At 44.1% G+C, this 26560-nt stretch overlaps 1 protein-coding gene across 1 annotated transcript in view; it reads right to left on the bottom strand.

The window, feature by feature from the left end:
* The window catches only part of LOC147120358 (dynein axonemal heavy chain 11-like), a 173802-nt gene that overhangs the window by 90405 nt on the left and 56837 nt on the right, over nt 1-26560 (bottom strand). The window contains exons 11-14 of the mRNA XM_085984222.1: nt 21665-21858; nt 15569-15731; nt 15360-15483; nt 14708-14787 (exon numbers count right to left, since the gene is read on the bottom strand). Of these exons, the coding sequence (XP_085840348.1) occupies nt 14708-14787; nt 15360-15483; nt 15569-15731; nt 21665-21858 (561 nt within the window). The remainder of the gene's footprint in view (nt 1-14707; nt 14788-15359; nt 15484-15568; nt 15732-21664; nt 21859-26560) is intronic.

Here is a 26560-nt window from a genome sequence, read left to right as displayed (position 1 = left end):
GGTACAGGAAGCCGATCAAGTGGGGGGGGGGGGGGGGATTAAAAAGGAAGGTGGCTGTAGTAGGCGACAATATAGTTAGGGGGATAGACACTGTTCTCTGCAGCCAAGAGCGCGAGTCCCGAAGGCTATGTTGCCTACCCGGTGTCAGGGTAAAGGGCATCTCCTCCTGGCTGGAGAAGAACTTGGAGTGGGAGGGGGAGGATCCAGTTGTCATGGTCCACGTAGGTACCAACAACATAGGTAGGACAAAGAAAGAGGTTCTGCTGACAGAGTTTGAGCAGCTAGGGACTAAATTAAAAAGCAGAACCACAAAGGTCATAATCTCTGGGTTATTACTGGAGCCACGAGCAAATTGGCATAGGGTCAATAGGATCAGGGCGATGAATGCGTGGCTCAAAGACTGGTGTGGGAAAAGTGGGTTTCGATTCATGGGGCATTGGCACCAGTACTGGGGAAAGAGAGAGCTGTTCCGTTGGGACGGACTACACCTGCACCATGCTGGGACCAGAGTTCTAGCGAATTTAATAACTAGGGAGGTAGATAGGGCTTTAAAATAAATAAGGGGGGGGGGGGCGGGGGGAGAAATCTAGAAGGTCAAAGAGAAAAGACAAGGAAGCAGTCCAGGAAAATGATTGGGGTAAGGATAACCAGATAGTACCAGGAAGGGAGAGAGCATACAAACAAAGGAATGCACTAACAAATAGGGTCCGGGTAAAAAAAAAATGGTAATAAGACAAATAGGGCCATAGTACAAAAAAATGTTAAGATGTCTAAAAATGTTAAAAAGACAAATCTAAAGGCACTGTATCTGAATGCACGAAGCATTCGTAATAAGGTAGACGAATTAATAGCGCAAATAGATGTAAACGGATACGATATAATTGCGATTACGGAGACATGGCTGCAGTGTGGCCAAGGCTGGGAGCTGAATATCAAAGGATATTCGATATTTAGGAAGGACAGGCAAAAAGGAAAAGGAGGTGGGGTGGCGTTGTTAGTAAAGGATGAAATCAGAGCAATAGTGAGAAAGGATATTGGCTCAGAAAATCAAGATGTAGAATCAGTCTGGGTGGAGCCAAGAAGCACCAAGGGGCAGAAAACATTGGTGGGAGTTGTCTATAGGCCTCCAAACAGTAGTGGTAATGTAGGGGATGGCATCAAACAGGAAATTAAAGATGCATGTAACAAGGGTACTACAGTAATCATGGACGACTTTAATCTACATATAGACTGGCCAAACCAAATTAGCAATAATACTGTGGAGGATGAATTCCTGGAGTCTGTACGAGATGGTTTTTTAGACCAGTACGTTGAGGAGCCAACTAGGGAACAGGCTATCCTAGATTGGGTATGGTGCAATGAGAAGATGTTAATTAATAATCTTGTTGTGCGGGGTCCTTTAGGGAAGAGTGATCATAACATGATAGAATTCTTCATTAAGATGGAAAGTGAAGAAGTCCAATCTGAAACTAGGGTCCTAAATCTAAACAAAGGAAACTACGAAGGTATGAGGAGCGAGTTGGCTATGATAGATTGGGAAGCTTCATTAAAAGGCATGACGGTGGATAGGCAATGGCTAACATTTAAGGAACGAATGCATGAATTGCAATAGTTATACATTCCTTTCTGGTGCAAAAACATAAAAGGAAAAGCGGCCCAACCATGGCTAACAAAAAAAATTAAGGATAGTATTAGATCCAAAGAGGAATCATATAAAGTTGCCAGAAAAAGTAGCAAGGATTGGGAGCAGTTTAGAGTTCAGCAAAAAAGGACCAAGAGATTGATTAAGAGAGGATAAACAGAGTACGAGAGTAAACTTGCAAGGAACATAAAAGTGGATTGTAAAAGCTTCTACAAGTATGTAAAAAGAAAAAGATTAGTGAAGACAAATGTAGGTCCCTTACAGTCAGAAATGGGAGAATTTATAATAGGGAACAAGGAAATGGCAGAGCAATTAAACAAATACTTTGGGTCTGTCTTCACGGAAGAGGAGACAAATAACTTCTCAGAAATGCTAGGGAACCAAGGCCTAGAAATTGGGTTCTGGTCTTGCCAGGGCTGTAGCGCCAGAAAGTTTGCGCCAGTGGTAATGCGGCAGCACCCGCCGAAAATTCGGGTGCGCCGGGCCCAGACGGCGGCGGGCGCTAAAACCCTCCTTTAGCGCCTCAAAACGGGCGTGAACTTGGGTTTCCCGGCGCTAATCCCCCGCTGCGGCACCCGATGAGGTGCGGCAGGCGGGGGAACTGCAGGCCTCCTCCTCCTGTTAAGGAGGAGCTGCCTGCAGCCGACAACTGTCCGGCGGATTGACCCGACATCTGAGCCCGGCACCTCGGGGAAGTGCCGGGCTCGCATGAGACACTGATCAGGGCCGCGGGGGGGGGAATGCAGGAGTCCGGGAAGGGAGGTGCGGGCAGGCGGCCGCCGGGAACGCGGCCGGCCGCCGCTCCACCTTTATGCGCCGGCGCACACTGGGGGAAGACTCTGTTGCCAGAGTCTTAGTTGCGCCTGCCACGGGCGAGGCGGGCGCAACTGAATTTCGGCTTGGGGCCGGGTTACCACGGCAACCGGGACGCTGCGCACACCGATGACATCATTGGTGCCGGCGCAGCGCTACCGGTGCAACGCCGATTTAGGGCCCCAGGGAATTTCTCAACTGGCCATAACTCCGGCGCTAGGCCCTCTAGCGCCTCAAATGCGGCGCTAAGCCTACCGGATTTCTAGGCCCAAGGGTCTAGTGAGAAGGAGGAATTAAAGGAAATTAGTATTAGTAAAAAAATAGTGCTGAAGAAATTAATGGGACTGAAAGCTGATAAATATCCCATGGTATTTTACAGAGGGTGAGGGGTGGGAGGGAGAAAAAGAAAGGAGATACCAATTCACAGAGGAAGAGTTTGCCAGAGTGACTGAAAGCTTGCTCAAAAAAGGTTTATAAAAAGTGGAGGGAGTAAAGGAGGCGGAGTGGCTGACAGAAGGAATTCCAGAGAGCAAGGTGCACAAATGCTCTGAAGATGGGTCAAAGGGAGGCAGGAGAATGCACAAATTGCCAGAGCTGGGGGACTGAAAGGTGCAAGAGTATATATATATGGCTGGAGGAGGTTGCAGAGTAAGAGTGGGATGGAGGCCTTGAAGGGATCTAAAAAAGAGGACAAGGAATTTAAATTTAATGCATTGAGAGACTGGAAGCTAATGTAAATCATTGATGACAAGGGCCAGCAGAATGTAGGGCAGGGCGGGATATAAGTAGCTGAGTTTTGGCCAAGTTGAATTTATGGAGGGTGGGAGGCAATATCAAATGCTGCAGCTAGATCGAGAAGGGGAGAAGGAGGATAATGCAGCATGGGCAGCATTACAGTGGATGCAAGTTGCGTTGTTGGCCAGGATCCCTCGGTGCTATGAGCAGAGCAAAAGCCAGATGGAAAATTTGAAGAGAGATTCTTGTGAGAGATGGATATGAAGTTTGGATGCCAGGGCACAGAATTGGGAGGCAAAAGCACTTTAAAATACTTTAGGGAGCTATGGGAATGTGGTAATTAGAGAAGGGAGAACTATTGTGTTCCATTTGTTATTTTTGTCCATTTGTCCTCTGAATAATACAAGAACACAAATATAATCTCACAGACCGGCGGCGGCGATCTAGAGTCGCATCACGATTCAAAAAGTGACGCGGGCAAGAGGAAGCAGCTGATTGGGTGAGTTTGGCCAGGTGAGTATTTATACTACTCTATAGTTTGACAGTTTATAAAGTTTAGAAGGTCTTCATTTTTGTGGTTATAGTTTTGAAGGTCTCTGTTGTGTAGCAGGGAGTTCTAGTAAACAAGGGCCCTTGAGTATATCATTTAATTGTAGTGTAATTGGTGGTATTGATTTGATTTAATTTGAATTAATTAAAGGGTAAGTCATGACAGCACAGCTCGGCCCCATGGCATGCTCCTCCTGCACTATGTGGGAAATCAGGAACACTGCCTGTGTCCCTGACAACCATGTGTGCAGGAAGTGTATCCAGCTGCAGCTACTGACAGACCACATTGTGGTGCTGGAGCTGTGAATGGATACATACTGGAGCATTCGCGATGCTGAGGACATCGTGGATAGCACGTTTAATGAGTTGGTCACACCGCAGGTAAAGGCTGCACAGGCAGGAAGGGAATGGGTGACCGCCAGGCAGAGTAGTAGGCGCAGGCAAGCAATGCAGGGGTCCCCTGTGGCCATCCCCCTCTCAAACAGATATACCGCTTTGGATATTGTTGAGGGAGATGGCTTACTGGGGGAAGGCAGCAGCAGCCAACTTCCTGGCACCATGGGTGGTCCTGCTGCACAGGACGCGAGGAAAAAGAGTGGGAGAGCTATAGTGATAGGGGATTCTATTGTAAGGGGACTAGATAGGCATTTCTGTGGCCGCAAACGAGACTCCAGGATGGTATGTTGCCTCCCTGGTGCAAGGGTCAAGGATGTCTCGGGGCGGCTGCAGGGCATTCTGGAGGGGGAGGGTGAACAGCTAGTTGTCGTGGTGCATATAGGTACCAACGATATAGTAAAAAACGGGATGAGATCCTACAAGCTGAATATAGGGAGTTAGGAGGTAAATTAAAAAATAGGACCTCAAAAAGGTAGTAATCTCAGGATTGCTACCAGTGCCACGTGCTAGTCAGAGTAGAAATAGAAGGATATTTCAGATGAATACGTGGCTGGAGGAATGGTGCAAGCGGGAGGGATTCAAATTCCTGGGACATTGGAACCGGTTCTGGGGGAGGTGGGACCAGTACAAACTGGACGGTTTGCACCTGGGTGGGACCGAGACCGATGTCCTAGGGGGAGTGTTTGCTAGTGCTGTTGGGGAGGGTCTAAACTAAAATGGCAGGGGGTTGGGAACCTGTGCAGGGAGACAGAGGAAAGGGAGCAAGGATAGAAACAAAAGACAGGAAGGAGAAAATCAAAAGTGGAAGGCAGAGAAATCAAGGGTGTAAGTCAAACAGGGCTACAGTAAATAATAATTCTAAAAGGACTAAGAGTGTTAAAAAAACAAGCCTGAAGGCTTTGTGTCTTAATGCGAGGAACATTCGTAATAATGTGGATGAATTAGCTGTGCAAATAGATGTAAACGCATATGATGTAATTGGAATTATGGAGACATGGCTCCAGGGTGACCAAGGCTGGGAATTCAACATCCAGGGGTATTCAATATTCAGGAAGGACAGGCAAAAAGGAAAAGGAGGTGGGGTAGCATTGCTGGTTAAAGAGGAGGTTAACACAATAGTAAGGAAGGATATTAGCTCTGATGATGTGGAATCTGTATGGGCAGAGCTGAGAAATAACAAGGGGCAGAAAACGTTAGTGGGAGTTGTATACAGACCCCAAACAGTAATGCTGAGGTTGGGGATGGCATTAAATGGGAAATTAGAGACGCGTGCAATAAGGGCACAGCAGTTATCATGGGTGACTTTAATCTACATATAGATTGGGCTAACCAAATTAGTACCAATACTGTGGAGGAGGAATTCCTAGAGTGTATACGGGATGGTTTCCTGGACCAATATGTCGAGGAACCAACTAGAGATCAGGCCATCTTAGACTGGGCATTATGTAATGAGAAAGGATAATTAGCAATCTTGTTGTACGAGGCCCCTTGGGGAGGAGCGATCATAATATGATAGAATTCTTCATTAAGATGGCGAGTGAAGTAGTTAACTCAGAGACTAGTGTCCTGAATTTAAATAAAGGAAACTACGATGTTACGAGGCACGAGTTGGCTAGGATGGATTGGGGAATGTTACTTAAAGGGTTGACGGTGGATAGGCAATGGCAAACATTTAAAGATTGCATGAATGAACTACAGAATTTGTTCATCCCAGTTTGGCATAAAAATAAAACAAAAAAGTGACTCAACCGTGGCTAACAAGGGAAATTAGGGATAGCATAAGATCCAAGGAGAGGACATATAATTTGGCCAGAAAAAGCAGCAAACCTGAGGATTGGGAGCAGTTTAGGATTCAGCAAAGGAGGACAAAGGGATTAATTAAGAGGGGGAAAATAGATTATGAGAGTAAGCTTGAAGGGAACATAAAAACTGACTCTAAAAGCTTCTATAGATATGTGAAGAGAAAAAGATTGGTGAAGTCAAGCATAGGTCCCTTGCAGTCAGAATCAGGGGAATTTATAATGGGGAACAAAGAAATGGCAGACCAATTAAATACATACTTTGGTTCTGTCTTCACAAAGGAGGACACAAATAACCTCCCAGAGATGTCGGGGAACATAGGGTCTAATGAGAGGGAGGAACTGAATGAAATCAATATTTATAGGGAAATGGTGTTAGGGAAATTGACGGGATTGAAGGCCGATAAATCCCCAGGGCCTGATAATCTACATCCTAGGGTACTTAAGGAAGTGGCCCTAGAAATAGTAGATGCATTGCTGGTCATCTTCCAAAATTCTATAGACTCTGGAACAGTTCCCATGGATTGAAGGATAGCTAATGTAACCCCACTATTTAAAAAAGGTGGTAGAGAGAAAACGGGGAATTATAGACCGGTAAGCCTGACATCGGTAGTGGGGAAAATGCTAGAGTCCATTATAAAAGATGCAATAGCAGAGCACTTGGAAAACAGTGACAGGATCGGACAAAGTCAACATGGATTTACAAAAGGTAAATCGTGCTTGACTAATCTACTGGAATTTTTGAGGATGTAACTGGTAGAATAGTGGATATGGTGTATTTAGACTTTCAGAAGGCTTTCGATAAGGTCCTGCATAAGAGATTAGCGTGCAAAGTTAAAGCACATGGGATTGGGGGTAAGGTACTGACGTGGATAGAGAACTGGTTGGCAGACAGGAAGCAAAGAGTTGGAATAAACGGGTCTTTCTCTGTGTGGCAGGCAGTGACTAGTGGGGTACCACAGGGATTGGTGCTAGGACCCCAGTTATTCACAATATATATTAATGATCTAGACGAGGGAACGAGATGTAATATCTCCAAGTTTGCAGACGACACAAAGCTGGGTGGGCGTGTGTGCTGTGAGGAGTATGCAGAGAAACTCCAGTATGATTTGGACAGGTTGGTTGATTGGGCAGATGCAGTATAATGTGGATAAATGCGAGGTTATCCACTTTGATGGCAAAAACAGGAAGGCAGATTATTATCTGAACGGCAACAGATTGGGAGAAGGGGAATTGCAACGAGACCTGTGTGTCCTTGTGCACCAGTCGCTGAAGGTAAGTATGCAGGTGCAGCAGGTGGTTAAGAAGGCAAATGGTATGCTGGCCTTCACAGCAAGAGGATTCGAGTACAGGAGCAAGGATGTCTGCTGCAGCTGTACAGGGCCTTGGTGAGACCACACCTTGAGTATTGTGTGCAGTTTTGGTCGCCTTATCTGAGGAAGGATGTTCTTGCCATGGAGGGAGTGCAGTGAAGATTCACCAGACTGATACCTGGGATGGCAGGAATGACGTATGAAGAGAGATTGGGTCGATTAGGCTTATATTCGCTAGAGTTTAGAAGAATGACAGGGGATCTCATTGAAACTTATAAAATTCTAACAGGACTAGACAGACTAGATTTAGGAAGGATGTTCCCGATGGCAGGGGAGTCCAGAACCAGGGGTCACAGTCTAAGGATAAGGGGTAAGCCATTTAGGACAGAGATGAGGAGGAATTTCTTCACCCAGAGAGTGGTGAACCTGTGGAATTCTCTACCACAGAAGGCAGTTGAGGCCAATTCATTAAATATATTCAAGGCGGCGATAGATATATTTCTTAAGGCTAAAGGGGTCAAGGGATATGGGGAGAAAGCAGGGACAGGGTACTGAATTTGGATGATCAGCCATGATCTCATTAAATGGCAGAGCAGGCTTGAGGGGCCGAATGGCCTACTCCTGCTCCCATCTTCTATGTTTCTATAATGGCCTGAAATTTGCGGTCCAGGTGACGGCGAACTGGCAGCGTCGACACAGAGATCACAAGATCTTTGTACGAAGTTTACTTCGCCCCCACAGAGCCGGCAATCCGTGAAATCTCTCAAATCATGGAAACTGGCAAAAACTTCGGCTCTTCTACTGTAATTATGCTGTTAAATTCCCCATTAAAAGCTAGACCCAAAGGGATTGTGTGTAACTGGGGTTTTAACAGCGTAGTGACTGCTAAACAAAGGTTATGGGCCTGAAAAACTAATTTTAATTTTGTGCAGTGTGAAATTAATCCATTTTAATAAAAATTAAATTTTAAGAAACTTTTAAATAAACATTTAAATATTTTTTTAAAGTTTGTTCATCTTTATTTCAGATCTGCCTTTTCCCCATCTGAGAGCCCCAAATCTTTGTTTTGCTCTCTCTAACATTGTTAAAAAGTTAGAATTTTAAGAACTGACCCACTTCCTTGTTCGCTGTCTGTGAGAGTTCTGCGTTTTGATTGGCTGCTAAGACAGTTTGTTGACGTCACAGCAGCTCGCAGTATGGGAATTCCCACCAGACTCCATTGATTTGAATTGAATGTCGGAAAAACCGAACTTCTTGACAAAGGGATCACGAGATCTGTGTGTGAAGCTTACTTCGAGGCTAATGGCGAACGCCTTCGCTTCCCCACTGACCGCAAATTCCGGTCTTAGTTCTTTGTATACAAACCAAAGCTCCAGACATGTCACAATATTGTGTGAACAGTCTCAGTTATGCAAGTTTTATATGGGAAGCAAGTCTAGCATCACAGAGAGACGAAGTGGGTAACGCACTATGGCTATGGTTACGGAGGACGTAACTCAGGATTCTGGTCAGGGTGTCTGTTTAAAAAAAAATGTAACTCAGAAAATGATGGACACTCGATGCCTTTTGTTGATCTGTATGTGTTGTATTGTAAAATCATTCATGAGATTCCCTTCACAACCTGCCCATATAAAAAAGTTTTAATCAAAAGGCAGTGACTGTTGCCATAGTTACAGCTATGACAGTATTTTTTTTAATACAGTAGACAGGTGACATGGGGCCAACATGAATTTATAATTCGGGTCTATTGTGTACATTCTTGTAAATTATTATCGGAGATATTCAAAAATAAAGTTTTTTTTTAAAAATGCAGATTTAATTGCATTTGCTGTGGCAATGTTTACAAACTATATATACACATATACAAATATTTAGTAGGTTTTATCTGATAAATTTACCAATATTTCAAGAGAGTTAGAAGTAAAAAAATAATTTAGCTGAGATACAACATGACATATAACACAATAGCAAATTACTGCGGATGCTGGACATCTGAAATAACAACAGAAAATGCTGGAAACACTCAGCAGGTCAGGCAGCATCGAGGAGAGAAAGAGAGTCAACGTTTCGGGTCGAGGACCCTTTGTCAGAACTGGAAAAGGTTAGAGAAGAGAGATTTTTAAGCAGGGGAGGGAAGAACAAAGGGAGGGACTGTGATAGGCATATAACACAACTGAAGTATAACACATCTGAAATAATGCTGGCCTACCTTTCTCACTAGCAATGTTAGGCTAGTTGGTCTGTAATACCAGGGTGCATGCCTCACTCTTAAATACTGAAATTACATTCTCTAACCTCTGTTCTGTGGCTACATGCTCTGTAATTATGGACAGTTGCAAGTATTAAACACAGCCTTCATTTCCTTGAGAAATCTAGAGTGTATATGACAATTACAGATTGATATTCCAACTTACAACTATAGAAGTTAGCAGGTCTGAAGGTCTGTGCTAGCTTTTTTGCTAGAGGAGTCCAAAACGAATTGCACTGCCCTGCTCCCCTCCCATAGTCCTGTAACTTTCTCTGCTTCAAATGTTTATCTACTTTTCCCTTAAAAGGATACAATGGTCTCTGCTTCAACTAGTCCCTGTGGCAGAACATTCCGTGCTCCAGCAACTTTGTGTCGAGGAGTTTCTCCTACATTTCTCTTCACTTAGTGACGATTTTAAATTCATGATTACTTATCACCAACTCCCCCAAGCAGAGGAAATGGTCTTTCCCTATTCATCAAAGCAATACCATTCATAATTTTAAGAACCTCAATTAAATTTCCTCTTAGCCTTCTTTGCTTCAGTGAAAATAGTCCCAATATCTTAAGGATTTGCTCATAACTATAGTTTATCATCTCTGGTATCATCCTGGTGAATTATAACTTTAGTATCCTTTCTATAATGAAACACCCAAAACTGAATACAGTATTATAACCATGGCCTAACCACTGCCTTGTACAAAATTATTTCATTCTTGTACTGTATGGCCCCATTTATAGAAACTACTAATGACTTATTTACCAGATATCACTTTCAAGGCATTATCAATTTGCACTTCTAAGTCTGTTTCTCCACACCCTTCAAATGTATTTCTACTGAGTTTATATTCCCATTCTTGTTAATCCTCCCAAATTGCATTACTTGTGCACAACACAGCCAGCAACAAACATTTTCACTTACAACACAAGTGCGAGTACTGTCATTTCTGAAATGCGGCAGCTTAATTTACCAATTTTGTTTAAAAGTTGTTAAGTATAGGCTTTTTAATGTTCTCACATATTTCTAATATCTTGGTTTTCCCCTCCATGACAGTCTTTTAATCCCAGATTGCTCCCAGATTGTAATAACAGTTTAAGTATGTGCTGGATTCAGCTGATATTAAGATTGTTGTGATGAGGATGTCTCGACTTGTCCCAGTTCCAACAATTCACTCCTTGCCTCCTTATAAATGTTGTCATGTCTTTCTTGTATAACACATAGGCCGCGATCTTTATAGAGGAGGCGGATTGAGGGCAGGCCCGCTGCTCGGCAGCTTTCGGACCCGCTCCCAGATGCCACCTCCCAGCAGTTACTATTTTTGTTTGATTGACCTCTTTACAGCCGACGTGCGGGACCCTCCAGGCAATTGGTTGCAGAGCGTCAGATTCTCGTCTCTGATGACCTGTTCTTTCAGGTAAAAATTTAAAGAGGCCATGTCCCTTTTGCAAAAGCATTAGATTTTTCCTCTTAAAAGTGCTGGCTGCTGCAGAAATGGCAGCCCCAAAAACTAAGGCTGCACCCAGGTTCAATAAGAGCTCCCTCCATGCTCTTGGAGGGAGTTAGAGGACGTCAGGAGGTCCTCTTCCCTGGAAACGCAAGGAAGAGGCCTCCTCAGCAAACCAAGGCAGCTCGGCTGAAAATTGCTGAGGAGGTGAGCTCGAGGTCTGTGTGCAGACGCACATGGGTTCAGTGTCAAAAGGTTTAATGATCTGCTGAGATCACCTAAACTGTGGCCTCTGTGTTCTGGGAAATGGAAGTTCAAGAGTGAGGGCTCAGGGAGAATTCCATGTAGAATGATGGTGGTGACACTGAGCGCAAACCACCGTTTATTAGACAGATGATGACTGGGGTTTTGAGAATGTCGGACTTATATTCATTTCCATGTGCCAGCCACCCGTGGTTGAAGCGTAACCTTATGCGAATCTGGCATGGATGAGTGTATCCCTTGCCTGACGGCCAGCAACGTGGTCGCCTGCTACTGGATTGGCCACATGCGGACCTGCAAGGCATCGCTCCCCGTCCTCCTCCTCGTTCTCTTCTTCTGAGGAGGCTGTGTGCTGAGCCACTTGTTCATCCGGCAGCACTAAGTCGCACTACTGTGCGATGTTGTGCAGGGCACAGCAGACCATGACTATTCTGCACACCCTGGCTGGTTCATACTGCAAGGCTCCTCCAGGTCTGTCTAGGCTTCGGAAGCGCATTTTGAGCAAGCAGATGGTTTGCTCGATGATGCTTCTGGTGGATATGTGACTCGCATTGTACCACTCCTCAGCATCATTTGATGGCCTCATCAGTGCCATAACCACATAAATACGGTGGCAACAAGAGCAGGTCAGAGGCTAGGTATTCTGCGGTAAGAGGCTCACCTCCTGACTCCCCAAAGCCTTTCCACCATCTACAAGGCATAAGTAAGGAGTGTGATGGAATACTCTCCACTTGTCTGGATGAGTGCAACTCCAACAACACTCAAGTAGCTCGACACCATCCAGGACAAAGCAGCACGCTTGATTGGCACCCCGTCTACCACCTTAAACATTCACTCCCTCCATCACTGGCGCACTGTGGCTGCAGTGTGTACCATCTACAAGATGCACTGCAGCAACTCGCCAAGACTTCTTCAGCAGCACCTCCCAAACCCGCAACCTCTTTTACCTAGAAGTACAAGGGCAGCAGGCGCATGGGAACGCCGCCACTTCCAAGTCACACACCATCCTGACTTAGAAGTATATTGCCGATCCTTCATCGTCGCTGGGTCAAAATCCTGGATTTCCCTACCTAACAAGCACTGGGGAAGTACCTTCACCACACGGACTGCAGCGGTTCAAGGCGGCGGCTCACCACCACCTTCTCAAGGGCAATTAGGGATGGGCAATAAATGCTGGCCTTGCCAGCGACGCCCACATCCCATAAATGAATTTTTTAAAAAGCCACTTTTTCAGGGGATAGCCCTTGTCGCCAAGAAGCCATCCGGAAAGTTGGGCTGGTGGATGGAAGAGCTGAGGCACAGTAGACTGGCGCAGGATGAAGGAGTCATGGCAACTGCCAGGGTACTTTGCGCAAACATGCATGATGATCTTCCTGTGGTTACACACCAGCCAGACGTTCAGGGAGTAGAATCCCTTGCGGTTGACAAATACAGTTGGGTTGTGATAGGGGGCCTGAATTGCTACAATGACGCCCTGCACCATTGGCAAGCCTGCCATATTGGCAAAGCCAACCGCGCACTCAGTCAAACTCGGGCCATCCGTGGAGAAGTGGATGTAATTGTGCGCCTTTGCAAAGAGGGCATCGGTGACATGCGTGATGCAGGTGTGTGCAGCTGACTGGGAGATGCCGCTGATGTCTGCAGCTGATTTCTGGAAGGAGCCCGAAGCAAAGAAGTTGAGTGCGATGGTAACTTTGACAGCAACTGGTAAGGAGTGTCCACACGCTCCTCTGGGCTCTAGGTGTTGGTGCAGCATTACGCAGATGTCAGCGACTACCCCTCTCGAAAGTCTCAGCCTCCTCTGGCACTGCTGCTCAGTCATGCTGAGGAAGCTGATCCTCTGCCTGTAAATCCTGTGTTGGGGGTATCTCCTGTGGCGAGGTGCAGCCTTGCGCTGAGGCCCTCCGCCCTGTGCATCAGGTGGGCGAGGAGGAGGTTGGCGCTCCTGGTGCTGGTACTGCTGTTGTGCTGCCGTGGCTGCTCTTCCTCCGAATCTGACGACCAGGATGAGAGGATATAAATGGTTCCCATCCTGTTGCTATAGATTTCAGTTGATGCAAGAAGCTTGCAAGCGCACAGTCGAAGTGGCTTGAAATTATTCCAATCAGGTCACACTGCAGATGGCTGTCAGCTTGAACAGTTACAAGGTCAGTAGATTTGCAAAATCTTATCCCAAACCTCCAACAACAAAGTTGTTGCATTTGAATGTCAGCCATGTTACAGGAGCACTTTTAAAGTGCTGCACCAATGGCTACAAATCATGTCCTCCAGCAACTCGTCTCCTTGCAGCTGGCCTGTTTCTGACAAGACGGGAAACAGGAGCCAGAGGCCCGAAAATGGGAAACCACTATCAAAATAGGATTAGCAAGGCAGTTAACAGGTTGTTAACTGCCTTAACTACCTGTCCCACTGGTTCCAGTCAGGTCAGTTTGGGAGCGGCTGACCCGACACTCACAAAAATCGCGTGGGGGCAGGATGGAGGCAGATTAGGTGTCTGAAACCATTTGTTTCCAATTTTTGCTGCCCACCCACCTCCTCAGGGCTATTAAAATCGAGCCCATCGATTCAAAATAATACACAAATGTAATATTAAACACAGAAGGCTTTTTGCATATGTTGCAGTGTGCACTAATGTAAGGGATAATCATCTGCATACAAATAATTCGGAATGGTCTGTATACTCCTTTTGATTAAAGTCTTCTCAACAATTAACTTTTTTCCATTGTGCTCAACTCACTTCACAAGGGTAGATTAAGGCCTTTACTTAAGTGAGACAATTCTAGTCCAATATGCCACATAATTATTTATAATTTGCTGTGTGACTTAAATTATTTGATATCACATCCAGTAATTAACAGATGTTTGTAATTCACTGATGTAAAATATGTATTATGTTCAACCCACATCAGAATTTACTACCCAAATGCAACTTTACACCTAGACTACTATTTCTCCATGGAATTCAGCATGAGCTGAAAAGTCCATACTCTCAAAGCATTTAAATACTCTCTGGGCAAGTTTATGAAGTTTGCAAGGTCCAATAGACCTTCTGAACACTTTGTAAAGCCAGTGTGACAGTGCACTGGAGGTATACTCCATGTGGTGTCAAACTCAAGTGGTTTAAGACTGCCTCCTCCAGTCAAGTCCCACAACAACATCTCTACTCTAGAGTTAGTTAAGGACCCAACTCTGGAATTATACTGTCACATTTGCATCACCATGAAGCAGAACACTCAGCAGTGATACAAACGTGGTTATCTAACTATTCCTCATCACAGCCTTGATCCAGACATAGATGCAAGGGCCGAATGCCAGAGGAAAGGGAAGATCAGCTGCCCTCAACATCAAGGCAACATTTGAGTATATGCTAGTGTTGTTCAGCCACTCATGACTTTCTTTAGATTTTAGAACACCAGATTAAGAAAGGCACTTGGTGGATTTAAAATAGTTTGAATTATTGGAGACATCGGCAACAGATTTTTCTTTTAATTCAAAGAATGTTATTGCACTTTTTTTGTGTATGTGATGGAGTTGTATTCATATTGAAGGCGAGCTAGTGCACTCTGTTTAACTGTGGCTAGATTTGTATCTAGATACAACAAATGCATATAAATTAATGCAGAATAAAGCAACAGTAAAGAAAACCCTTCTGTCGAGGTAAAGACCTAACTGATTCAATACATATATATTTACTATGAAAATGGTTGCACTACTTTTCTTTTTAAAAAAAGCTATTCTTACAATTGTAGTGACTCACAAAATTTATCAGAGAAAATAAAACTCTCAAAATGAACTTACTTCTCTCTGAAATCGTTGAATAAGGTTTTCACATTAGCCATTAGCTAAATATTTTAAAGATCTTTCCTGAATGCATTCAGCATTTATTGATTGCAGCAAATTATGTTTGGCTTGCATGCCTAAGGAGGGTCACAAAAGGTGAGGTAATGCATGTTGTATAACTAATCTTTATGGCCGACCCCTCACCTCTACTGATGAGGCCTATTCAGTAATCCAATGACCTCTGCTCATTTTAAATATCACATGTCTGAACTGTTCTAAGAATGAATATTCCTATCAAACTCTTTATGCAGAAATTTGTGGTGCTATTACCAGAAAGTATCAAACTGAATTACTTACATTTGAATTAAAATGATCTATTACCTGAAGCCAACATGTCATTAATTAGAACCAGGAATCGTTCATCTGGTATTTGAGCATCTGTATGAAGGAATACTGTGCCAATGTTCTTCACTCCAACTTTAATGTATAATGCAGCAATGTCACTCTGTGTAATCATTAAGATAAAAAAAAGTAGTAAGGAGCTCATAAGTCAAAACATAGTTGCCTTGTTTAGCAATCAGAATTCTTACCCGGAGATCAGGAATGCCATAGTTTTTGCGTAGTGTAATCTGAAACACCTCCAGCGAGCTGAGAAATGCTGCCAAACGACACAGGCTTTGTTTGCCACTTCCTCCGACGCCAACTAGAAGGGCATTGCCTCGTGGAGCCTCCAAAATACGACTTATACGACAGCTGTGTCAATTAAAAATTAGTATCTTAGTGAAAACATTTTCCAGTCAAGCCTGTAATGCATGTCTAAAATGCAACAAATCAGCTCAAATTTACAACACTTTCCCTGGTAAGCAGCAATGGAAACTTTTTATGCTACTGGAGATTTCAATAAACACTACTGGTTCATGCATTACATCAACTCACATAAAATTGGTGAAAAGTTGCCTTTGATGCTTCTTATGCATCAATGATATAGAATGCACTGATAATTAGCCCCTGAACTGACAAGTATAGTTGGAAAAATTAAATTCAAAAAGTAGATGAATCCATCTCAAATCTAAATAAAAGTACATATACCCTGGAATTATTATCTTTATTAAATTTACTTTCAGGGTTTGAGAATCACTGGCAAGCCCGATATTTATTGCCCATCCCTAGAAGCCCTGAGGTGGTGGTGGTGGGTCGTCTTCTTGAACTGCTGCATGTAACAGTTTGATACAACTAAGTGGCTTGCGAGGCCACTTCAGAGAGCAGTTAAGAGGCAACCACACTGGTAGTGGGACTGGAGTCACATTTAGGACAGATCGGTTAAGGACAGAAGACTTTCTTCCCCAAAGGCCATTAGTGAACCAATTGGGTTTGTATGACAATCTGACAGCTTCATGGTCACTTTTTTTTAATATTGATATCCGCTTTTTAAAAAAAAACAAATTCAAATTCTCAAACTGCTATGGTGGGATTTGAACTCTTGTTCCCTAGATTGTTAGTTGAGGTCTCCAGGTTACTAGTCCAGTATCATAACGATCAACTACCGTACCCGTAATTTTAAAGTAGTATTTTCATCTCAGAGTTTAGATTATGGTAAAAGATTATACAGTAAGCTTATCAACTGATAATCACTCCAAGGAATACATTATTCTTTGCATAACATTACAGGTAATTTCAAGATGGGACAGCGAGAAAATATTACGGCCTTGAAATTGGATCACGCCTGAATCAGGGCTCCATCACGTGCCTAATGAGGCCTGCAGCACAACCACGCCAACTTGATTTGACGGCCTCATTAACATAGTACCAATGAGCTACGGGCACCAGTTGAGGCCCCAAAGGCAGCTCGCCGATTGTGAAGAGGTCGGGGGTGGGTTGCAAGATGGGCCATCTGGATATTGGCCAAGGGCCTAAGGTGAGTCTGGGAAGGAGGCAACTGATGGCCAGCAGTGACCTGTAGTTTTAATGTGGTGCCAAGAGGACCTTCTAGCTAAGTATTTTTGTTTAACATGGAACCTGTTTTGTGGTGGGCTCCAGTGGACTACTGGTTAGGCCGCATTTAAACCAAGCAGTCCTGAAAGCAGCAGGCCAGATGCTTGCTGCATTCAGCACAAACCAATTTCTGGTTTCGGTCCTAAAACAGGAGTTAGGCCCCTTATTAGCATATTCAAGGGGCCTAATGCTTGTTTTCGGTGGCTCCCAGGGATGCCTCTACAGTACCCAAACCAATATGGTATCGGGTGCGTTTCCGACGCGGGTGGTTGGCCCCCTAAATTGGACCTCTTTTCCACTCAGAAAACGGGTGCAATGAGGTCCTAGTTCAGCCCCTACGTATTTGGTACAATTTTTAGGCAGATTTGTCCAACTAAAACATAGGCCCAGATTTTGCGCTCCAGATGACGGCGTACGAGCGTACACTGTCCCCACAAGTTCCAGGTTTCTGCATGCGCAAAAACCCGGAACTTGCGATCTGACATGGTTCGCCTTGACAGATCATCCACACTGACCCAAAAATCACTTTCACTGGCGCAGAGTTGGGCTATTTGCCGAACTACTGCCCAGCAAATGCCCACGAAACCCTTACGCCTGGTAAAAGCAGGCTTAGGGCCTGTTTTCACCAGCGTAAGGGTTATATAAATCTTAAATTAAAAATTTTTTAATAAAAAATCATGCACAAACATTTAAAATTAGTTTATGTAAATGTTGGCATGGATTAAAATGTTTAACATTATTTTTCAAAAAATTAAAATTTTTATTGTATATGCTTTATTGAAGGGACCTTTAATTAAATTTGAAAATGGGAACATTTATTTTTATTCCAGTTGTCTAAATTATTTAATTATTTGGGGATTCCTAATATGCTTATGGGGATTCCCTTCATAAATGGAATCCCCATAAGCATATTAGGAATCCTCCTTTCTGATTGGAGGACCTGGTCCACGTGATCCCAAGGATGCTTCCGAACCGTCTGCATCCCTGGGCCTTTACGCATGCGTACACCTGCAGGTCTAGGACCAGGCATCTCTGAAACCTGAAGGTAAGTGCGGATTTTTAGGTACACCTCCGACCGCAAATTCTGGCCCATAGTTTTCACTACAATGGACATTTCTTCTGTGTGTTATTTTATTTTAACTAACAAGAAAACTTATCTACTTTTAGAATTTCCTTTTGCACAAACCCCTAATGGATTACAAGGTTTTTTCTGTTCCAGAAGATGATATTCAATTAAACTGCGTGAACTGGTCAGTAATCATTTATAAAATGTATTAAAGCATCTGATTACAATTTTCTTACTAAATGAAATACTGACTATCAATTATCCAATTCTACTTCATCAGTTGCAACAGCATATGCACAAGAATTTCACCAATACTGTTCAACAGCCTGATAATGTTATGCAGAAGATTTCATAGCAGCATATATTTCCAGTGTTCAGCTGTCAATTTCAGGAACTCAAAACTAACCAATTAGAAAATAATATTCTACTTAAGATAATTTAGTCTGAAATATAATTTTATATTCAGTTTTGAAAGAAAAGAAACTAAACTGAAGTATACAGAAAGACTTTACATAAAAGACCCAGATAAGGGCAGTTTTAAAATTGTAAATGAAACTCAAAAAGATAGATTATATTATATATATTATATACATTGCACTTTCTACTAGTAATTAGAATCCAATATGCGATTTTTTTCCCCCATGGTACTAACATCAAAAACACTTATACCATTGTCAATATCGTGGCACTGGGCATTGATAGGGAAATTCAAAATGCACACTCATGACATATAAAGCCATGTTTCTTAGCAGAGGTAACTTTTTCTCTGTTGCTGCTTCAGACACACTGGCCTAGAAATTCGTACCGGGCGCTGGCGAAAAACGGGCGTTATCGGATCAGCCGCCCATTATACGCAGCGTTGTCAAGGGAACTGGATACTTACTTTACTTATAAGGGGCGGCCGATCCGATCTGATACCACCCGTTTTGTGCCACAGCCCGTGCCAAATTTCTAGGCCACTATATCATAAAATTCCAATCACCAAACTGTGCAACCCTTTCTCTAGCTCAGAAACACAAATAGACCATCCATACAATAATCATTCACACCCTTAGTTTTCTATTTTCTCTTGTAATTACAAGAGAAATGCAGGGAACAGCAACAACTGCTGTACATGGCCTTCTTTGACCTTACAAAGGCCTTTGACACTGTCAACCGTGAAAGACTATGGAGTGTCCTCCTCAAATTCGACTGCCCTCAAAAGTTTGTTACCATCCTCCGCCTGCTTCACGATGACATGCAAGCCATGATCCTGACCAACAGTTCCACCACAGACCCAATTCATGTACGGACCGGGGTCAAGCAAGGCTGTGTCATCGCACCAACGCTCTTCTAGATCTTCCTTGCAGCAATGCTCCATCTCACCCTCAGTAAGCTCACTGCTGGAGTGGAGCTAATTTACAGAACAAATGGGAAACTGTTCAACCTCCGTCGCCTCCAGTCCAGATCCAAGGTCGTCCCTTCCTCTGTCGTCGAATTACAGTATGCAGATGACGCTTCCGTCTGCGCACACTCGGAGGTCGAGCTCCAAACCATCGTTAACACCTTCACCGAAGCATGCGAGAGCATGGGCCTTTTACTAAACATCCGTAAGACAAAGGTCCTCTACCAACCTGCCCCCGCCACACAGTACTGCCCCCCAATTATCAAAATCCACGACAAGGCCTTGGACAACGTGGACCACTTTCCATACCTCGGGAGCCTACTGTCAACAAGGGCAGACGTTGATGATGAAGTCCAACACCGCCTTCAGTGTGCCAGTGCAGCCTTCGGTCGCCTGAGGAAGAGAGTGTTTGAAGACCAGGACCTCAAACCCGGCACCAAGCTCATGGTCTACAGAGCAGTAGTAATACCTGCCCTCCTGTATGCCTCAGAGGCATGGACCATGTACAGCAAGTACCTCAAAGCACTGGAGAGGTACCACCAATGCTGCCTCCGCAAGATCCTGCAAATCCATTGGCAGGATGGGTGCACCAACGTCAGTGTTCTTGCTCAGGCCAACATCCCCAACATCGAAGCTTTGACCACGCGCGATCAGCTCCGATGGATGGGTCACATCGTCCGCATGCCCGATACGAGACTCCCAAAACAAGCGCACTACTCAGAGCTCTGACACGACAAGAGAGCCCCAGGTGGGCAGAGGAAATGCTTCAAGGACACCCTCAAAGCCTCCTTGAAAAAGTGCAACATCCCTACCGACACCTGGGAATCCCTGGCCCAAGACCGTACAAAATGGAGAAGAAGCATCCGGGAAGGCGCCGAATACCTTGAGTCTCTTCGCCCGGAGCAAGCGGAAGCCAAGTGGAAGGAGTACACATCAACCCAAGCACCCCACCCACCCGCCCCTTCAACTACCGCCTGCCCCACCTGTGACAGAGACTGTAGGTCCCGCATTGGACTCATCAGTCACCCAAGAACTCATTTTTAATGCGGAAGCAAGTCATCTTCGGTTCCAAGGGACTGCCTAAGAAGTTTTCTAACTGAAATTCAGCATCTTTAAGTTTCTGTGTGACTACATTGAGCAGATGGCGGTTGAATACTTTCTTTTTAATTTTAATAGTTGAGTTTTCGCATTTTTCTTGTTTTCCCAACCTAATATCTCCATTATAGTTACCTTGCTTGCATAAGTGAGACATGTTAAAGAGCAACACGTCATTTGAACACACTGGCACTTCAGTTTCCTTGGAAATTAGAAGCACCTCTTCATAATTGCAGGCATGTGTTGTGCAAGTGTCTGTATGTGTGCAGTGGTGCTATGAGTATTTAAGGAAATTGAAGCACCCAGTGTCCATAACAAAGGTTACCTGGTTGTACAAAGCTTAAATCTACTTACCAGTTGAAGTCTACCAGCTGGAGGGATCAAATTTACACCAGTAAGTAGATGGATGGTGTTTCAATGGACATCATGACACAGGATATGCATTAAATTAAGGGTCATTATCCGTTCCATTGTTAGACTTAACTGACATATTCCACTGCCAAGCCACTCACTTGGATGGGTTTCTGTCGACATGGTGCAAGAGAATTTCAGCACAATCTGACTCCTCAATACATTGATACAGGGTTATGGGGATCAGGCGGGAAAGGGGAGTTGAGGTCGAAGATCAGCCATAATCTTATTGAATGGTGGAGCAGGTTTGAGGGACCATACTCCTGCTCCTAGTTCTTATATTTCATTGGGGCATAAATATGGTTCAAAAAGTCATTGTATAATTAGAATATCCAATGTCCCCCAATTCAAGTGCTGCTCTAAGTGCTAATATGGGTTTCTAATGCTGGATTGCCATTCAACATGATCTACAACCACATCTTGGACCAGTCTCAAAATGTTGTGTGTGGAGAATATGAGTAAATTCTGTGAAACTCTGTGTGGTGCATGGAGCCTTGCAAGCAGCATATGCAGGTTAGAAAAGCTGATCTCTGGCCTGCATACTGCATTTCGTTTGTACTTGATTTCCCAATATCCATTTTTGCCAGCAGAATGTGGGCTTCACTATGGTCCTCTATAGCAGGGCTAGGGTGTGAGATGTGGCTTTTTTTGCCATGTCAATGAAACAATTTGTGCCACAATATGTTTAGTAGTGCTGCACAAATGATGAGAATCCTCCCTGTAGTGTATAATACTTACATGTGCTGCATGGCTTCCTTGAATAGAACAAGATTCATCACTGCATGCAGTTCATTGTAATGCTCCAGTGCAGCTGTAAGAATTATATGTAGCTTTTTCCAATTGGTTACAGGCAAATATCGAGGCTCTCCAACACCTTGAGCAAAGTGGCAGTAAATCAATGGCTTTTGGGTAAAAATATGTTCATCAATAACCTAAAGCCAAAATAATAACATGAATTAGTAGCATTCACACAAGATTAGTGTGTTCAAACATTTGAAACATTAGCTTTACACCCTGTCCTAGAATCTTTAATCAAATTAGATTTATGCCCCAAAAATAATAGATTTCCAGAGTAGGTGAATGATTTATTAACATTTCTATCTGATTTTCTTCCATGAAAGCAAAGATTAAGAATAGTTTTAAGTGAAGATACATTTCTGAATTAAAAACAGAAAATGCTAGAGAAACTCAGCAGGTCAGGCAGCATCTGTGAAGAGAGAAACAGAGTTAATGTTTCAGGTCGATGACCTTTCGTCAGAACCTGCCTGTCCTGCTGAGTTTCTCCAGCATTTTCTGTTTTTATTTCAGATTTCCAGCATCTGCAGTATTTTCTTTTTGTATACATTTCTGAATATTGTTTTGCAACAGAAATATTTATCCAAGGACAAAATACTTAAGCTAAAAACAGAATTTCAAGATTTATTAAAATTAAATTGAGAATCATTTATAAGTTAATACGAGTCGATTTTCCATGGTATTGATCATTGGTTTCCCATGGTATTGATCATGGATTTACATGGCTCAGACTATTACTTCTCGCCGCTGCTGCTGGTGGCCAATGCTCAGCGTGTCAGCAGAAGTGGAACTCGGGTTTCAGCCAATATCTTCACATTTTTGCGGTTACTCACCAGTCCCCAGCAATATTTTTATAATATACAAACACTGAACCACTATATATACTAACACATTCCAACATATAATAATAGCAGATCACCTATGACATCATCATGGTGAGTTGAAGGTTACAATGTTGTACAAGGACAGGAGCAATATATCATATAATGTACCTGTATCGATCTATATATTTCAAAGCCGTGTTTCTAGTGCAGTCTGTTAGTTCACACCTTTCAAAGGCATCACATTAGAAAGTATCACACCTCTGTAGGCCACCTCTGACTGGCTTAAATAAAGACTTACCTTTTAAATAGTCAACTGACTAAATGTGAACAAATCAAAAGCACTTATCAATTTTAGTTGGTAAGTACCAATAAAGAATGAGTAAGCAAAGAAAGTAAGCAAGCAAATTGCTTATTTTTTTAAAACTGGGAAGCTGTAGGAAGTGAGCAATCAAATCAATTTGGACTCCTTGAATTATTGAGCTGGCTTTGTTGCTTGTTTCTTCTGCAAATGCCATGATTCCCCTGACTGTCTATGTCCATGTCAATCACAGCAAGCTACACCTCTGTTAATTCACAACAGATCAAGTAATCGAAACACATCCATCTTTGCTGAATTCCAAGGTCCTGACCTGCTTTACATGCTCCCCTCATTGGCCCAATCCGAGTTGTCTCAGATGCATGTCGACCCACCTGGATTCATTCAAAGTCTGGTTAATCCCGCCTGGAGTCATTTCCAGCCCTCCCCAACCCATTTAGAATCCCTTATCTAATGTGCTATTGAAGTCAATGGAGAGTAAAATCAGATGGGACACAAAATGGGTGTCAGACCCGAACCTGCCCTATTTCCACCGAGTGGATTACGTTAAAATCAGGGCTTTTGAGTCTATTTCCACGAGAGCAGGAAGGCAAAGAGGAAATTTAATTATGATGAATTTCAATAGGGTGGATAGAGAAAGACTGGTTGGGAGTTAGTGTCAAAGGGTCATCAATTTAAAACTGGCATTAAGAGAGTGAGAAGCTAGGTTAGGAGGATTTTTTTTTACGTGGAGAGTTGGAGCACAGAATGCTATACCGCAGGAAATATTGAGGCAGAGACCATTGCATCTTTTAAGGAAAAAGTGGAAAAATATTCAAGACAGAGGCAGAGACAGAACTTAGGGAGAGAGTAAGATTGTATGAAGCATGTGGGATTACTCTAACAAAAAAACTGGCACAAACATGATGGGCTCGATTTTTATTCCCGAGGCGGGTTGGAGTCGGGTTGCGTGCTGGGCGGGTTCCGTTGCCGCTTCCGGCGGGATCAGCTGTCGATGTCCGATTTTAATTAAATCAGCTTGTTGAGTTCATTGGGGCGCGCTGGCCGATCCAATGAGTGTGATTGGGTTGGCTGGCCGCCTCTGATGATGTCATAATTGCAGAAGGTTTTAAAGCTCCCATTCAGCCTAAGCCTTTCTCTTCTGCCTTCTGATATTGTGGTTGTAGCAAAATCACAGACTGAGTTCTTCCAGAGGCAAGGCAGCTCCACACGTTAATGATGCGTCCCTCCATGCTCTTGTCGAAGCTGCAAGAAGGCGCAGGGAAATTCTCTTCCCTCTGGATGGCTGGAGGAAGCCTCCTCAGCAGACCAAATGAGCGTGGCTGCGCATTGCTGAGGAGGTCAGCGCAAGGTCCATTTGTTCACACTCCTAGACCCAGTGCAGGACACGTTTTAATGATCTTGTGCGTACATCAAAAGTGAGTATCCCATCACACTCACCTTCACTCTGCTTCCCTTCTCTTCTCATCACCAGCACTCTGTGTTGTAAGCCTGCTCCTCCACATCCCACCTTACCCTTACTTCCCTTGCACCCTTACCTATCCATCTCTCTCTCTGTACTAAATCACTTCAGCACTCCTTAGACTCGCTCTCACTGTTATGCAGTGACAACAACTAACAACGCACAGGGAGCTAGCTTCCTCTTGGAACTGCGCCCCAGCTTCGTCTCCCTCAAAGCTAGGGATTCTTCACACTCACTCCATTACTGTGGTTGAAACTCCACTTGTGGCCCTCCTTCCAGGAAAAGATAGCCCACAATAAGACTATATTGACACAATCAACTCACAATTGGGCTGATAAGTGGCAGGTAACACTCACACCACAGAAGTGCCAGGCAATGACTATCTCCAACAAGCGAGAGTCTAACCACCTCCCCTTGACATTCAACGGCATTATCATCGCCGAATCCCCCACCATCAACATCCTGGGGGGTCACCATTGACCAGAAACTTAACTGGACCAGCCACATAAATACTGTGGCAACAAGAGCAGCTCAGAAACTAGGTATTCTGCGGTAAGTGTCTCACCTCCTGACTCCCCAAAGCCTTTCCACCATCTACAAGGCACAAGTAAGGAGTGTGATGGAATACTTTTCACTTGCCTGGATGACTGCAGCTCCAACAACACTCAAGAAGCTTGACACCATCCAGGACAAAGCAGCCCGCTTGATTGGCACTCCATCCACCACCTTAAATATTCACTCCCTCCATCACCAGCGTACCGTGGCTGCAGTGTGTACCATTTACAAGATGCACTGCAGCAACTCGCCAAGGCTTCTTCGGCAGCACCTCCCAAACCCGCGACCACTTCCACCTAGAAGGACAAGGGCAGCAGACGCATGGGAACACCACCACCTCCAAGTTCCCCTCCAAGTCACACACCATCCCGACTTAGAAGTATATCACTGATCCTTCATCGTCGCTGGGTCAATATCCAGGAACTCACTACCTAACAGCACTAAGAGAGTACCTTCACCACACGGACTGCAGCGGTTCAAAAGGCGGCTCACCACCACCTTCTCAAGGGCAACTGGGGATGGGCAATAATTGCTGGCCTTGCCAGTGACGCCCAGATCCCAGGAATGAATAAAAAAGAGAGAGCACTCAGAATCACAGAAACCCCACAGTGCAGATAGAGGCCATTTCGGCCCATCGAGCCTGCACCGACACATATCCCACCCGATCCCCGTAACCCCTACACCAACACATGTCCCACCCTATCCCTGTAACCCCACGTATTTAATCCCCCTAACACTAAGGGTCTGGAGGAAGTGCACCAACCCTAGAAACCTTGATAAGTGCTGAGGAGGGCTGCACCCAAAATTGTTGGAGGTGGTGAGGATCTGGAAGTGGGCGATGGAGAAATGGGCACACTAGAGGAAGCTGGTGACATAACAGAGTTTCATCCCTCTCATTAACATTTAGTGATTGACTGCAATGGCATATGATGTTCATAGAGAATCATGTTGTATCATCTGTGTTAAGTCCGTGAATGATTGAGGCACGGACTAGCAGGAGAGAAAACAAACAGATCTTTACTGGTGAAAGGTAATAACGAAACTAAACAGAGGCTCTCTAGCGCCTTTTATACAGGGGTGGTCACTGCCGGTACTGCAGTCTGAGACCAGTTATTCTCTTAAAGGTACATACACAACAATTCCTCCCCTTTTAGATAAACAGTACATAACATTCATTTAACAACTAAATGATAACGAATTACAATCACAATTACTTTTGCTAGATACATTGGTTAAGTTTAAGCAATTATAAGTTCAGTCTTTGAGGAGGCTTCCTGATTCTGTCTGGATAACGCCTCTTTGGGGTATCAGGTTCTTCTGGCAATGTTGAGTCGGAATCAATGTCGTTGTTTGGTTCATCTGCTTCCAATATTACCGGTTCTGCGGTAGCTGCAATTGGAACGTCGATTTCATTACCAGGTGTATCAGATCGTGGTGTGGAGTTGACGTTTTCCAGTGACTCTAGAATCTGGTCAGCATGGCGTCTTACAATGCTCTCCCCAACGTCCACGGTATACATGAGAGGTCCTTGTCGTGTACAAATCGTTCCTGGCTGCCATTTCTCAGTGCGGTAGTCCCGGGCCAAAACTGGTTGCCCTATCTTAAAACTCCTGGTCGGCCTTTCATTCATATTCTGAAACTGCCTGTTCTCCACATCTCTTCGGACGTTTGGCTTAACCAAA

Source organism: Somniosus microcephalus, chromosome 4 (genome assembly GCF_052327205.1).
Source record: "Somniosus microcephalus isolate GS21.2 chromosome 4, FLI_Smic_1.0, whole genome shotgun sequence".
In the NCBI taxonomy this organism is placed as follows: Eukaryota; Metazoa; Chordata; class Chondrichthyes; order Squaliformes; family Somniosidae; genus Somniosus; species Somniosus microcephalus.
The sequence above is the reverse complement of the archived record's forward strand: the minus strand, read 5'-3'. Positions and strand labels throughout refer to the sequence as shown.